The 16207-nt window shown below is 37.6% G+C and overlaps 1 protein-coding gene across 1 annotated transcript in view; it reads left to right on the top strand.

Moving 5' to 3' along the window:
• LOC124620114 (inactive dipeptidyl peptidase 10-like) overlaps positions 1 to 16207 on the top strand; it is a 1175439-nt gene that overhangs the window by 1088840 nt on the left and 70392 nt on the right. The window contains exons 11-13 of the mRNA XM_047146784.1: positions 3527 to 3673; positions 6387 to 6473; positions 15068 to 15275. Of these exons, the coding sequence (XP_047002740.1) occupies positions 3527 to 3673; positions 6387 to 6473; positions 15068 to 15275 (442 nt within the window). The remainder of the gene's footprint in view (positions 1 to 3526; positions 3674 to 6386; positions 6474 to 15067; positions 15276 to 16207) is intronic.

Here is a 16207-nt window from a genome sequence, read left to right as displayed (position 1 = left end):
CTTGTGTACTTCAGTCGGTAGAGCACTTGCCCGTGAAAGGCAAAGGTCCCGAGTTCAAGTCTCGGTCCGGTACACAGTTTTAATCTGCCAGGAAGTTTCATATCAGCGTACACTCCACTGCAGAGTGAAAATCTCATTCGGGAAGTTCAAGCCTGCAGATAGGCAACCCAATGAATACCTACAAACACCTACAAACTCTGATACAGTGACCCCATTCCAGAAATCCTGGAGGATCTCCAGTCTCTCCTCAAACCCTTAGGTCCATCCCAGAACCTCTGCCTGGAGTCAGTCTCTCACCCCTACCACTCTCTGCACACCTACCTTCTACACACTTCCCAAAGTCCATATATCCAACCACCCAGGATGCCCCATTCTGGCTGATTAATGTGCCTCCATTGAGAGAATCTCTGCTCTAGTAGACCAAAACTTTCAGCGTATTATACATAACCTACCCTCCTATATAAAAGGTACCAACCATTTCCTTCACCGACTCTCCACTGTCCCGGTTCCATACAGTGCACTGCTCGTCACTATTGATGCCACCTCCCTTCACACTGACATCCATGGCCTTGCTGCTATTGAACACTACCTTTCCCAACAGCTGACATATTCCAAATCTACAACCTCCTTGGGCACCATGACCAACTGTATCCCGACCAACAACTGCTTCTCCTTTGGAGGCATCACATTCCAACAAGTCAAGGCTATGGCACTGGGCATCTGCATAGCACCATCCTATGCCAGCCTATTTATGGGCCATCCAGAGGAATCTTTCATAACCAATACCAAACCATTCATTGATGATATCTTTGTGATCTAGATTGAAGGTGAAGACACCCTATCCACTTTCCTCCATGAGCCAAACACCTTCGCCCAGATTTGCTTCACTCCATCCTCCTAAACCTAATATGCCACATTCCTTGATGTTGACCTCCATCTCAAGGATGTCTACTTTACCATCTCCACCCTTATCAAACCTACCAACAATGAGCAATACCTCCACTTTGACAGCTGTCACCCATTCCATACCAAGAAGTCACTTCCATACAGCCTGTCTATCTGTGGCCATCACATCTGTAGTGACAAGCAGTCGCTCTCAAAATATGCCAAGAGTCTCACTGAGGCCTTCAGAGACTGTAGTTGTCCTCCCAGGCTTGTACAGGAACTGATCTCCTGTGCCTTCTCTCTCCAGTCACCCACCATCTCTCAAAGTCCAACTGTCTGGCCACAAAGGAGCATTATCCTCCTGACTCAGAACCACTTAGGACTGGAGCAGCTATATCATATTCTCCACCAGGATTTTGACTACTTCTTGTCATGCTCTGAAATGAGAAATGTCCTACCCACCACTCTTCTTGCACCTCCCACAGTGCTTTTCCACCACCCACCGAACCTACACAATATCCTTGTCCTACACAACCTCTGCTCGCAACCCCTTGCCTCATGGCTCATGCCCTTGTAATAGACCTAGCTGCAAGACATGTCCCATAATCCTCCCACCAACACCTACTCCAATCTAGTCACAAGCATCACCTATCTCATCAAAGGTAGGGCTACCTGTGAAAACCATTCATGTGATCTACAAGCTATGCTGCAACCACTGTTCTGTGTTCTATGTGAGCATGACAGTCAACAAGCCATCTGTCCACATGAATGGCCACCGACTGTGGCACAGAAACAACTGGACCAACCAGTTGCTGAGCATGCTGCCCACCACAATGTTCTTCATTTTAATGACTGCTTCACAGCCTGTGCCATCTCGGTCCTTCCTGCCAATGCAAGCTTTTCTGAATTGCACAGGTGGTAACTGTCCCTGAAATATATCCTACATTCCCATAATCCTTCTGGCCCCAGCCCTATCCATTACCCAGCTGTTCCCTTCCCTATTCCCACCTCAGCATTACACAGCCTTCCATTCCACCAACACAACCAAAGCAGCTTTTTACTGGCCCCCACCCCTACCCTGCTATCCCTCCCCTCCCCACCCCACCCCAGCCTCCTCCTTACTCCCAGCACCCAGACTACTTCTCCCATAACGCACAACTGCTCACAGTCTGGCCTCAGCAGCCAGCGACAGTTGTGTTTGCACGAATGTTGTCAGACTACTTCTCCCATAATGCACAACTGCTCACAGTCGGACCTCAGTAGCCAGAGACAGTTGCGTTTGCATGAATGTTATGTGTGAATGTTGTCCAAATCTGAAGAAGGCCTTCTGGCTGAAAGCTTACTTGTTTAACAATCCTTTTGTTGTGCATCTCTGCAGTTTAACATATCATCTTTATGGTGAGTAGCAATCTATACTTTTCATAATGTTGACACAAACACTTATCATTTCAAAACTGCTCCTCTGTTGTATGAAGTACACGCTGATGTAAAATGTGTTCATATTCTTCAACATTTAGCAGTTTCTTAAGTGCAGAAATGGGACTATGTACTAACGACAAACAATTCCCCTATTCCATAACACTGCCTTCTCCATACTTCAGTGTTGGCACTACACATGATGGCAGGTAACATTCTTCAGCTATCTGTCAAACCCAAATCTTTCCATTAAACTGCCTCAGCCTATCAGTACATGACATCTGCCAGATATTGGTTTACCTGTGGTTGTTCCTTTGTGTTTCCACTTCACAATTACCTCATCAACAGTTGACTCTGTTTTAGAAGCATTGAAAATGTCCCTGATGGACTTGTTGCTCAGCTGACATCCAGTGACTACTCTATGTTTGAAGTCACTGACCAGCCCATTCGGCTGTTACTGTTTCTCTTCTGACAACACAATACTCTCTAACTCCTTTCATATGCCCCTTGTAGAATCTAGTGGTCAGTTATGCATTACATAGTGGATTCCTGATTCTTTTGATCAGAGAATGTATAATGCTCACATGTAACCTTAAGGAATGTGTCACAAAAATGAAGCAAACAATGGAATAAAGATGAAGAAGAAAAAGAAGCACAAAATCCATTATGATAAAATGAGTGAGTACAGCATACTGAGGCTTTTGAAACTCTATACTTGGCACAATAACTGACATCACTAATCCCCTCATGATGTGACAGGCAATTGATGCACAGGCTTGTGTGTGATGCGCACCCACCACAAGTGGCTGATTTGGATAAGAAAGTAGCTCATGTAAACCAGGCTTAAAGAGTATCCCTCTGAGGTGGCTGATGGGTGTAGCACAATCAACAGAAGCTGAATGCTGTTGACCAATAATGGCTCCTTTCTAATAACTGTAGCTGAAATAAAACATCTCTTTGATTGACAAATGTCTATTGTGAGGGCAGTGTTACTAACTAATAATGCTCAGCATATCATAGACATTTTTGGTAGTGTATCTGAAATATAAACTTTTCGATTAAGTCACCATGTACTTTGGCTCAAATTTCACCCAGATAGTGCTTGAGGGCCACAAACACTACAATGGTCAGCTCTATGTAGCACAATGCTTTCAGTTATGTATAGATCACAACTGGAGAGACATGCACTCAGATTGGGAATCTAATCAAGCATGTTAATTTGCAGATATTTTGTGGCAGCTCCCGAAGGTGTCCCTGGGGAGAGGCACCTCTACAGGGTGGGCGATGCCAACAGCACACTCAAGTCATGGGAGTGCCTCACCTGCCCACCCCCAGAGGTACCCCCTGGACATCCTGACACAGTCAAGCCCTGGTAAGTAGCCACATCACAGTATGACAACATTACCAAAATGGCATTTTCAAGCTGTAGCCTGTAACACTGTTCCAGTGCACACTGCAACGTGCTTTATTAAGTATTGTTGTGATAGTGAATTTCAAATTTTCCTGGCATCTCTACATTCTATGCAGCCTCTTATTCTACCATTTTGAAAATTATAATGCAGTGAAGTTATTTTATGAAGCAAACTTCACAAGCATCTTCTGTGAATCCATTTACAGCATATTTTGTCAGACCCTGACAACAAATAAGATAAAAGGATTAGAAATATCCATGCATTTTTTTTTTCAAATTGACATTATTGATAAGGTTTTTCTATAATTAACTTCTTCCATTGTCCATTCCAGCTTGACGTGATTGCTGGCACAGGTTTATTCTAATGGGATGATATTTCTGATTTAAAAATAGTTGTGAGGTTTTGGGACTCTTTATGTACATGAAATGCTGAAGGCGATGACTTGAACTCTGCACAGTTTATTAACACATTCTATACAATTCTTGTCATGAAGTCAAACTTTTGATGACTTACAAGCATGTGGCCCATACAGTAACTCTTCTTCCCAAACTTCTTCAAGCCAAGAACTTGACACCAAAAATATTACTGCAAAGTCATCCCAATGGTTTCAATGTTAATACTTTAGCAGAAAAGGTCCTCACTTACAACCCATTTTTAATTTATTATTGCCAAGCTTTTCAATGAGCAATTTCTATACTAATAATAATTATCACAACAATAATTGGCAATGTAGTCAGTTACAAAATAAACACAAAATAGGTGCAACAATGTGAAAAAAACATCATGTAAGTGAAAGTAAGTTTTACAGTTGCATTCAACATTAATATATAAGTGAATGTCACATAATATCTGCATTATAAATAAGGATGTAAAAAATGTCACTGTGAGAGAAGTTGTCTTGGATCATGTGGATAACTAGTGCAGTGTACTGAGTTGAGTTGTTCACTAGAGAATGACGTTTTCACTGACCATTTTCACCACAACATGAATATACTAAGAACAAATTGTTACCCAAAGTTCTCTCTCCACGTTTCCTACATTGGACCTCTTTTCTATTTAGTAAAATACTTCTGAATACTGATTGCATCAAGGAATAATATCATTACATTTGCAGCTGAATTAGCTCATTTTTAACCATGATCATTTCAACAAAAAGCCATACCTCGTGTTTGGAAGAATGCACAAGTCTCATCCATCTGCAAGACAGCAGGAGGAGTGAGGCACAAAACTACCATCCAGTATCCTTGACATTCACTTGTAAAATCTGAGAACATATTCTGCACTCAGATGTAAAGATGTATCTCAAACAGAATGAGCTCCTCCTTAGCAATCAGTACATATTCCAAAAAAAAAAAAGAAAAAAAATCATGTGAAATCCAACTTGTACTCTTCTCACATGACGTCTTGAAAAGTAGGGATGAAGGTAGTTAGGTAGATGCAGAATTTCTGTCTACTGAAAAGAATTTGATTCAGTATCACACCTGCATCTATTACTGAAAGTATGACGGTATGAGGTACCAAATTAAATTTGTGTCTGGACCGAGTGTTCCTTGATAGAGGGGACACAGCATGTTATCTTGGCTGGAGAGTCATCAACAAATGTAAAAGCAACTTCAGGTGCACCACAGTCATCTCTGCTGTTCATATTGTGTATTAATGACCTTGCAGAAAATAAGCCTCAAACTTTTTGCAGAGGATAAAGTTACCTAAATGAAAAACCTGCACAAATTATCAGATAAATCTTGATAAGATTTCTAAATAGTGCAAAATCAAACAATGGAAATTCCAGGATGGAATAATTACAGAATTATGAAAGGGATAGTTGCTACTCACCATATAGCAGAGATGCTGAGTCGCAGATAGACAACAAAAAGACTGTCAGCAAGTAAGATTTCAGCCAGAAAGGCCTTCATCAGAAATAAACAAACCCCCCCCCCCCACACACACACACACATACACACACACACACATATAACCAAAACTGGTTATCTACAATAAAGTTTTTATAGTGATCTCAGCTAAGAAGTTCTTCTTCTCCTAAGTAATTACAGTGGGAATGGTGGCATTGCAGCAGTCATTCTTCACACACTCTCCACATAAAGAAAACATGCAAAATCCCTAATAACTGGTACAACAAGAAGTGCATACTGTCATGCACTTCACAGTGGTTTGCAGATTATAAACATAGATGTAGATGTAGTATACCAAACAAGCATTTCAGTCCTTCCATTTTCCAGTAGTTGTCAGAGAAGCAATAGTTCCTTCACCAATGAGTTGATTAACTTTTATTTTTATTTTTTTGAGAGGTGCGACTGGTGTTGGTGAAAGGTTTTTAACAACATTTTCAGGTCCACTTAAAATATTTCATAATTTCCAAATGAGGGTTATATCATACCATGCTACTGACCTCTAAAATGGGCTAGTAACTGCAGCATTAAAGTATTTTGAAATGATCACTGAAAATTTAATTAAGCCATCAAAATCTCTGATGGTATGTTCCATTGTTAACAGAAGAATCTGGTTATTTGACAGAAATATTACACTATGGAAAATTCTTAATGTTGTTTAAGAGTAACCAGAAACAACATTTATTTAATTTGTTATGTGATCAAGTGAGTCAAGTTAATGATGCTAAGAAATTTTGTAAATTTTTGTAAATGTCTGTATTTGAAGGTACCATGAGTTGAATCCCTGCAATTCTGCAAAATCATCAGGAAGACAGAATAAGACACCACCAATGAGGAAGCACAAGCAGAAGTGGTAAAAAAAATGAATACGACGTATGAAGTATCTGCTTTGTTTCAGCTTCAGTTTTTCATAATGTAGTTAGAGCACTTTTGACTGTCACCAGCCACTGAATAAGCTATGCAGCTATATTGCCTCTGGAACACTGACGGAAGTCTATTTTTCTGCTGTTCATGGCTGTGTGCCACCTTCATTCATAGATGTTAGCCCATAACTTAAATGAGGAGCTGTAGAAGTAGTTGGCTAATTTATTACACACAAATGTAGTTCACGCTGAAACAGAATAAAAACAATGGCATATTTCTAAGCCTTTTTACTTAATTTCTTTTGTTTGTTACTTTATGCAGATCTGTCTCAGTATTGTTATAATAGTGATCTGAAGTAAACGTGACATCGACCCACTGATATGCTTTTATTCACAAGTGTGATGAAATCTAAAATAATTACTGGAGTAGGTAAACAAAATATATTTGCAACAGTTCTCAGTAACAACACGTAAGTGATCTCTTCTGAAGTTAGAACAAAATTGTTAATTAAATTACTATGAACTACTATGAAAAACAAAAGAATATTCTGAAAGAGTTATTATAGTTTGTCAGGACCCTTGCAACTTTTGCTTTGCTTTGAGCACATTATAAATATAACATTATAGCTATACTCTCTAAACCCAAATCCCTTATCCCCCTCCCAGCCCTCGTCCCCACACACATACATATCTATATATTTATAAGTATATATCTAAAACAAAGATGATGTGACTTACCAAATGAAAGCGCTGGCACGTCGACAGACACACAAACAAACACAAACATACACACAAAATACTAGCTTTCGCAACCAACGGTTGCTTCGTCAGGAAAGAGGGAAGGAGAGGGAAAGACGAAGGGATTTGGGTTTTAAGGGAGAGGGTAAGGAGTCATTCCAATCCCGGGAGCGGAAAGACTTACCTTAGGGGGAAAAAAGGACGGGTATACACTCGCGTGCACACACACACACACACACACACACACACACACATCCATCCACACATTATAAGTATATCTATATACCTGTCTCTCTAATAAGTTTTCCTAAACAGTATTATGCGAGTTACATCACTTTTTTTAATATGAAGCATTTTCATAGAAGCTGAATTATGCTTTACATTTCACTTTTCGATTAATAGTAACACCTTATTGGCTTCCACAAGTAAAACCCATGTAATAAATTAAATGAATAAATTAAATGTCACTCATGCTTTCTTCATTATTTCTTGTTTATTACATGAAAGCTCAATTTTCTGTTCACCAAATTTATTTCACTATTATGGAAGTTAAACCATCACAGTTCAGTACCTAACAGTTTCATAGTTTAATTGGTTCATGCTGTATACTATCTTACATTACTACATTTTTATTAATGGTATGGTAGTGCAGCAAGATCTATTTCAAGAAGGTGAGGTCTTACAGCTTTTCTTTTACAAAATCCATCATCTGTAGATACTATTTGAAAAAAAGATTAGATTAGTTGCTTGTAAAGTTGTGCATAATTATAATGAATGATTTTACACAGTTGGCTTTCAATTTTCATTGGTCTCAGACTGAAATACTTTTTTAATTTCTGTTTTCATTTTACTTAAAAATTGAAAAGCTATGAAAATTGAGAAATACTTTTGATGGTATATTCATGAAAACTGGGTATTACCTTTCTTTCCATAGTCATGTATCCTGCAGAGAAATCATGTGTGAATAACATATTTTTACAGTGATTCAATTTTTTTCTTCCATACGCTTGTTGTTTCCAAATATACAGTATATTTCCACAATGACGGTAAAAATTTTGAAAGAATGATGGAGAAGGGTATCAGTTTGAGGCATGCAATCCTCATCAGAAAATGTAATCAGCAAAAATTTACTTCATCATCGTCGTCATCGTCGTCGTCGTCGTCGTCATCAGCCAGTTTTATCACATAGTGATGTGGCCTCTTTGAGTTGGCATATAACAAAGCATTCCAGTAAGATCTTCCATTTCTTCCGATCCTGAGCTTCCCGTTGTCAATTGAATTCCACTGTCTTCCTTATCTCTCTGTCCCATCCGTCTAGTGGTCTTCCTCTAGGTCTTTTTTGCTAAATTGGACTCCAGTCTAGGACTTGTTTAGACCATCTACCATCTTTTGTTCTAGCAACATGATCAGCCCACTGCCATTTTAATGTATTCACCCTTTCCATTATGTCAGTGACCTTCGTTGTTCGTCTTATTTCAACTGCTCTCTTCCTGTCTTTCTTCGTGTAACCCAACATTGATCTTTCCATTCCCCTTTAGGCTACTGTTAGCTTCCTAACAATGAACTCATTTAATGTCCATGTTTTGCAGCCATAAGTTGTTACTGGCAATATACATTGGTCAAAAATAGATTTCTTCAGCTCAACCAACATCTTAGATTTCAGAATTGTAGAGTGCCTCCCATAAGCGTGCCAGCGCAATTTAATTCACAGTAATATTTCTGGTTTTAAATCTCCTTTCATGTTTATCAGTTAACCCAGACATATATATTCTGTGACTCTTTGGAGCTGTGTACTTGCAACTGATATACTTCCCTCAGGTGTCCATTCATTGAACATTATCTTGGTTTTACCAATGTTCATTTTTAGTTCAACTTCAGAGCACACTAATGCAAGTTCGTTAACTAATACTTGAAGTTCTTATGATGATTTACTTATTATGATAAAAATCAAAAATACACACTTGTCAACAGCTTTATTTACTGGCATTTACTGGTATAACATCTGTGTGTTTCAAAGTGAGGTCCCCCAGCTTCTGAGAAGGCACGATATTGCTTTTTGTACGTATCTACTCCACAAGCCACTATACAGTGCATGGCAGAGGGAAAATTTATCTATATTATTGATTTTCTCTACTATTCCATTCCCATACTGAATGAAGGAAAACTTACTAACTGTGTGCCTTTGTACATGCCCTAATCCCTTTTGCCTTATTTGCATCATCTCTACTTGGGATGTATGTTGGTGGCAACATAATGGTCATACAGTCTTCTTTGAATACAGTTTCCCCAACAGAGTTTCAAGAGATCTATGTCATTTCTTCTCCAAATATTTCTATTTAAGTCACATATAATGTTGTTGTATTCATTTGAACAACCCCAACATAATTCAGAAAGTGTCATAGGAAATGAGAATACTTCCCAGAAGATTCTCTTCAGTTACAGTAGATTAGTTGTGGTAAGTTTCAAGTTGCATGAATCATAATGTACAATTGTCATTTTACATTCTCATTGCAAATTAATGTTTAAAAATGGCTATGCGCTGAGCATTACAGAATATAGAACATTTATAAGTGTGTCTTTACATATGTTACTGTAAATATGCTTGGATTGATTATAATGGTTACAATTCTAGTGTCATCTGCAAAAAGAATTCATTTTACTTGTTGTATATTAAATCGAAGATCATTTTTGTACATGAGGAACAGTAGTGGACCTAAAACTGAGATTTGGGGAACCCCATAAATGACTTATCCCCAGTCAGAATTACATCACTGGACTATATTAATTAAATTACTATTTTTCATGGGTCTGCTCCTGTAAACTGAAGGGCAGGCTGAATCTAGGAAGTGAGTAGGAGCAGGAAAAGGTGAAATTCTTTGGTACTGGTTATAACTCTTTTGCTTAACTTTGGCTGAGACGAGCACGTAGGTGCAAAGCTGTACATCAAGTTACAAAGACAAAATCTGTAGTGGCTCACCCACTATGAAATAGAAACAATGTTGCTTGGTCGTCTACTCGGAATCAAATGGGCAGAATCTGGAGCGGCACTCATAGAGCTGCACAGCAATGGCTAGAGGGCACTGTCGTCAGTGTCGGTGTCGTAGTGCCAATCTAAGAACTTTTACCTACACCATGGCATCGTAGCTATCGATACCACATACTAAGTACAAAATTCTGCATTTCTTACTCAGATATATCCATTGATTGGCTGTATCATCAATCCCATAAAACTTTAATTTATCTAGGAGAATACTGGGGTTCACAGAGTCACAGACATTAGATAGCTCACAGAAAATCCTAGCTGGTGGTATTTTTTATTTAATGCTTGTAAAATTTCATGAGTAAACATGTCAACAGCATTCTCAGTAGAGAAACTCTTCTGAAACCAAAACTGTGATTTGTTGAGGATTATTAGGTATGCAGATGCATTCACATACCCCCATAAAAAGAAATCATGAGGAGTCAGACTAGGTGAATGGAACTGCCACAAAAAAGGAACTTCTTTTACTAACCACCTTTCAGGAAATATCTGACACATACTGTATTTTTATAAGCAATATGTATAAAGTTAGCTTGGATTCCATCATTTTGGAGTCGCAAACATGTGCAGTCTTGTGGAATGTCTTCTGAGAGTACAGCAAGTATGTCTCTTGGAAACACTATTTTCAGCATTGCTGTTAAATTGGGAGACAGTAGATATATGCCTACTAAATAATAATTGACTGTACCCACCCAGTATGAGGACTCTCAATAGCACATAAATAATTATTACAGCAATAACTGATCAGTATATTACTTTGTGCAGACAATGATTCATCAGTGGAACTACAAAACCATCAAAGCTGCAAAGAAGTTTGTTTTTATTTAAATGGTGACCAGTTTCAGGCCTTTGTAACCCATTATCAAGCCATCCACATAAGCTCCACATGACGCCATAATGGGTGTACACTGGCCACATGGCTTGTATGAGCCACTGAGTGCAAAATACTATTTATGCACAACTGTCCAGTGTTGCAAGCAGCAAGAAAAAAAAAAAAAAAAAAAAAAAAAAAACATGAAGCACTGGACATACATAAATAATATTTTGCACTCAACCACTTGCACAAGCATTGTGGCCAAATGTCCACACGTCACAGTGTTATGTGGGACTTACGCGGATGGCTTGAAAATGGATTACATAGATCCAAAACTGGTCACCATTTAAATAAAAATGATCTTCTGTGCAACTTTGATGGTTTTGTAATTTTATTGAATCATAGTAAGTTCATGCTAGAACTAAATAATTGATTCATAGGTTTTCATATCCCATTGATGAAGTTACCTCATTAGATTGCATATTTGATTTTGTAACTTTCAACTCAAGCATATCAAGCTACTGTTCCTTATCTCTGATTGATACATTAGCTCTTTGCTATCATCCCAGAAAGTTCATATCACCATCATAGAAACATACTGCATACTGTTGGTTTACTTATGTACTAGTTTGCAAATTTCAAATAATTTATTTTAATTTCAAATTACAAACACTCAGTTCACATATTCCTTTTCCTCCATCTTTTTATGTCATCATTCCTACTATTCTACTACAAATAGAGGTAGTACTTGACACCAAAAGACAAAAAATGAATGTTCCTTGACCTGATTTATGCAAACAAGGAAAAAATTTTCAGTTTGGCAATGAAAGGCAGTGTTTTTACAAGAAATATTGCACTTATGTTTGAGATCATCCTCTTTTAGGTCAATGAACTTCACCTAATGTTTACACAGTGTGTAGATTCCATCTCAAAAGTGAGATTCTGGAAGCTCTGTAAAATACCCATTTATGACTCTGATAACCTCACCATGAGACACACAACATATTCCGGTTACAAATTTCTTTATAAGTGGCTTAGGTGGAAATGAGAAGGTGCCAAATCTAATAAACAAGATGATGTTCCAGCAATTCTCACAATGGATGAAAACACACACGACACTGCTGTAATATTCTACAATGTTCATTATTTATTTCACAAAACCAGCTTTCGGCTATTACAACAGTACTGTGTGTGTTTTCATTCATAACGTATTTTACCAAGAACCAACACTGTAGTCAATTAGTTCAAGCAATTATCATTTCAAAGCTGTCCATTTTCCCACTGAAGAGTGCCTTTGTGTAAAGGTTCAGTGACCTTTCTAAATCCAAGCCTCTTTTCCATATCTTTTTTATCAAGCTGACTCAGTAGAATTGCACAATAATTGCCAATTAATTCTTTAACCTTTGCAGAGGAATCAGTAGGAATAGTCTCTTTTTTTGCAGTCCAGAAAGCATTAGCCATAACATTTAGGGCAAATGAAATTCCTTGATTAAGGATCACTGCATTCTGCCAGCATCTCCTTTGGTCCCCACTTTCTTTAATCATGAATTAGGGATATGCATCTCAGTCACCAAAAGAAATTAATACACAAAATCAGTTTGTTCTTCTTCAAATGATCCAAATAATGCCAAGGAATCATTCTCGCATTATGTTTTTTGTCAGCATTCATCAAATGTGGCAAATTTTTTCATTGATAATTCTTCATATAAAGTGCACCATGGCTGCTGTTCTGATAAGCCTATTTTGTCAGTTATTTCACACATCATAAGTTACCAACCAGATGGCAGTTATAAGAGTTGAGGGACATGAAAGGGAAGCAGTGGTTGGGAAGGGAGTAAGACAGGGTTGTAGCCTCTCCCCGATGTTATTCAATCTCTATATTGAGCAAGCAGTAAAGGAAACAAAAGAAAAATTTGGAGTAGGTATTAAAATCCATGGAGAAGAAATAAAAACTTTGAGGTTCGCCGATGACATTGTAATTCTGGCAGAGACAGCAAAGGACTTGGAAGAGCAGTTGAACGGAATTGATGGTGTCTTGAAGGGGGGATATAAGATGAACATCAACAAAAGCAAAACGAGGATAATGGAATGTAGTCGAGTTAAGTCGGGTGATGCTGAGGGTATTAGATTAGTAAATGAGACACTTAAAGTAGTAAAGGAGTTTTGCTATTTGGGGAGCAAAATAACTGATGATGGACGAAGTAGAGAGGATATAAAATGTAGACTGGCAATGGCAAGGAAAGGCTTTCTGAAGAAGAGAAATTTGTTAACATCGAGTATAGATTTAAGTGTCAGGAAGTTATTTCTGAAAGTATTTGTATGGAGTGTAGCCATGTATGGAAGTGAAACATGGATGGTAAATAGTTTGGACAAGAAGAGAATAGAAGCTTTTGAAATGTGGTGCTACAGAAGAATGCTGAAGATTAGATGGGTAGATCACATAACTAATGAGGAAGTATTGAATAGGATTGGGGAGAAGAGAAGTTTGTGGCACAACTTGACCAGAAGAAGGGATCGGTTGGTAGGACATGTGCTGAGGCATCAAGGGATCACCAATTTAGTATTGGAGGGCAGCGTGGAGGGTAAAAATCATAGGGGGAGACCAAGAGATGAATACACTAAGCAGATTCAGAAGGATGTAGGTTGCAGTAGGTACTGGGAGATGAAGAAGCTTGCACAGGATAGAGTAGCATGGAGAGCTGCATCAAACCAGTCTCAGGACTGAAGACCACAACAACAACAACAACAAGTTACCAATTGTACTCTTTCTTTACTGTTCCAGCCACAGTAGCATTTTGCCCTGATTTCATTTATTGATCCATCTTTAAGTGTTTTCCATGCAACTGATGTCATTTTACACGTATTGTGTAGCTGCATAATAAGTCATGCATTCCTAACATGTTGAGTGAATTTGTATGGTTTATACTGGATACATTCAGTAATCATTAAATATATGTGCTTCATGCAGAATGACCAATAGAAGAAACATTTTGAGAAGGCTTTCATTTGTATCACCTTCAAGAGAAGTAAAACCACAATTTATTACGGACTGACACGTTTCCCTTCTGATGAAAATGGAGTGGAATCCTTCCATGTCTTCACTGACTTTGGATGAAGTTTTACTGCCAAGAAATTGCTTAAAATGTTGACTTTCATAATAGTTCGGTATTCGAGTTTATTCATTAAAAAACTAAATAAATAGGTGATAAAAGAAAACATACAAAAAAACATTTGTACAGATCAACTTGATCCATTGAAATGCATTATTTTATAACATATAGCAATGAAAAAATCTAAGTTTCATTCATATCAACATACCTCCGCACCAGGTCAAGAAATTTTCTCCTTATCCTAGTAGACAGATTCTGCAAAATTCTGGGAATTCTGGCATCCCTCACATTAGGGATTTTAATAGTGACAAGAAGCCACTAACATTCCATATGCATTGCTTGTTCACTGCAAAGTCAATAAACAATGCTCGAAGTACAAGACCAGAAATGAAACAGATAAATGAATGCATAAATAAAGTAAGTCTGAAAGAAATAAATACTAAAAATAGTTTACTGTACTAGAAAGTACTATGTTACAGTATTTACAAAAGTATCAGAATACGTTTGGTTCACCTAGACCAATTTCTGTGCTTCTGGAGCTTCGGCAGATAAAGAAGATACACTTTAACTTTTATTAAACATATTTATGAGAGCCTTGAGAGATGAAACAAGTCTCCAGCAACATCAAAAATCTAGAATAATATTCTTTTTGAACAGCATAACCTTAAACAATGAGTAATTTTTTATTTCAAATTATTTTTTTAATTTCAGTTTTCATGAGGTTGACTTTGTAGATACTGAAAACAATACAATGATTTCTTTATTCCAAGGTTCCTATTAATTGCTTTGATTTTTGTTGATTTCACTCCATGTAATATTTGTTGTACATACATTTTTTAGATTTTTAGAATTTTACTGATATTCTTCACCATTTTTGTACAGCAATGAAACTAGTGACTTGGACTGGGTGTGCCTGTTTGTGCAACCTCACTTCAGTCCAGGCCTGTCACCTAGATACTATGTCCTGGAATGCCTAGGGCCCGATCCACCATTTCATGTCTTGGTCGATGCACTGTCAAACACCAGAATTGCTATGTTGGATTCCCTAAATTCTTTAAGAGACAGACTGGCAAAAATGGCTATGCCTCAAGTAAGTATGACAGAAATCTTATGCCTCATTTTTAACTAATTCTATGTCACCTAATATACTGATATAATAATAAGTAACTTGCTTCATAAAAAAGCAATGAAGATTCACAGCACAATTATGTAATTGAACAAATTCACATTGGGTTATGTTTTATAATTGCATACAGCCACTGAACCATCTTATGCTAACAAAATTTCAGAAATGTGTAGACAAAGAACAAAAGAATTTGTCATGCTACTAACTTTTTGAATTCATATTTTCTCCATAATAATATGGAATTTATGGGATTTGTGTCCAATCTTACAAAGGGTCAACTAAACAGTGAATCATCCACCTGGCTCACTGAGAAGTGCACATATAAAACAATAACTGAAAAGAATTGTTTCACAAGAAAATCAAGGCAAAAGATATAGTTGTAATTGACTTGTGTAACATCCCAAAAAGATGTAAGCTGTTCATTCCTAATACGAGGTCTGTTCAAAAAATTCCGGAACATTCATAATTTTGCAACAATGGTATGTTGGAATGAAATACAGTTGGCATCCCTGCACACACCTTTGTTTAATGTGTAACTGCCAGAAATTTCATTGTTGTATGTCTTTTAGTTATTGTTCAGGGCTGTACTGAGTAAGACATCTTGTCACATAGTTTATGAATTTCAAGATGGCAGAGTTAGAGGAGCAATGCATCTGCATTAAATTTTGTGTGAAACTCAAGAAAACCTTTACAGGGACACACCAAATGATGCAGTAATTACAGGTTGAGATGCTAAGACCAAGATTCAGTCTTCACAATGGGTTGGGAAAGGCTCATCATATCACGCCAAATGTCAAAGTCATGCTGATAGTTTTCTTTGATTTTGAAGGATTAGTTCACTATGAATTTGTGACACAGGGACAAAATGGTTAATTAGTGGTACTATCATGATGTGT

Source organism: Schistocerca americana, chromosome 6 (genome assembly GCF_021461395.2).
Source record: "Schistocerca americana isolate TAMUIC-IGC-003095 chromosome 6, iqSchAmer2.1, whole genome shotgun sequence".
In the NCBI taxonomy this organism is placed as follows: domain Eukaryota; kingdom Metazoa; phylum Arthropoda; class Insecta; order Orthoptera; family Acrididae; genus Schistocerca; species Schistocerca americana.
Note: the sequence above shows the minus strand (reverse complement) of the source record. Positions and strands in the feature narration are given on the sequence as shown.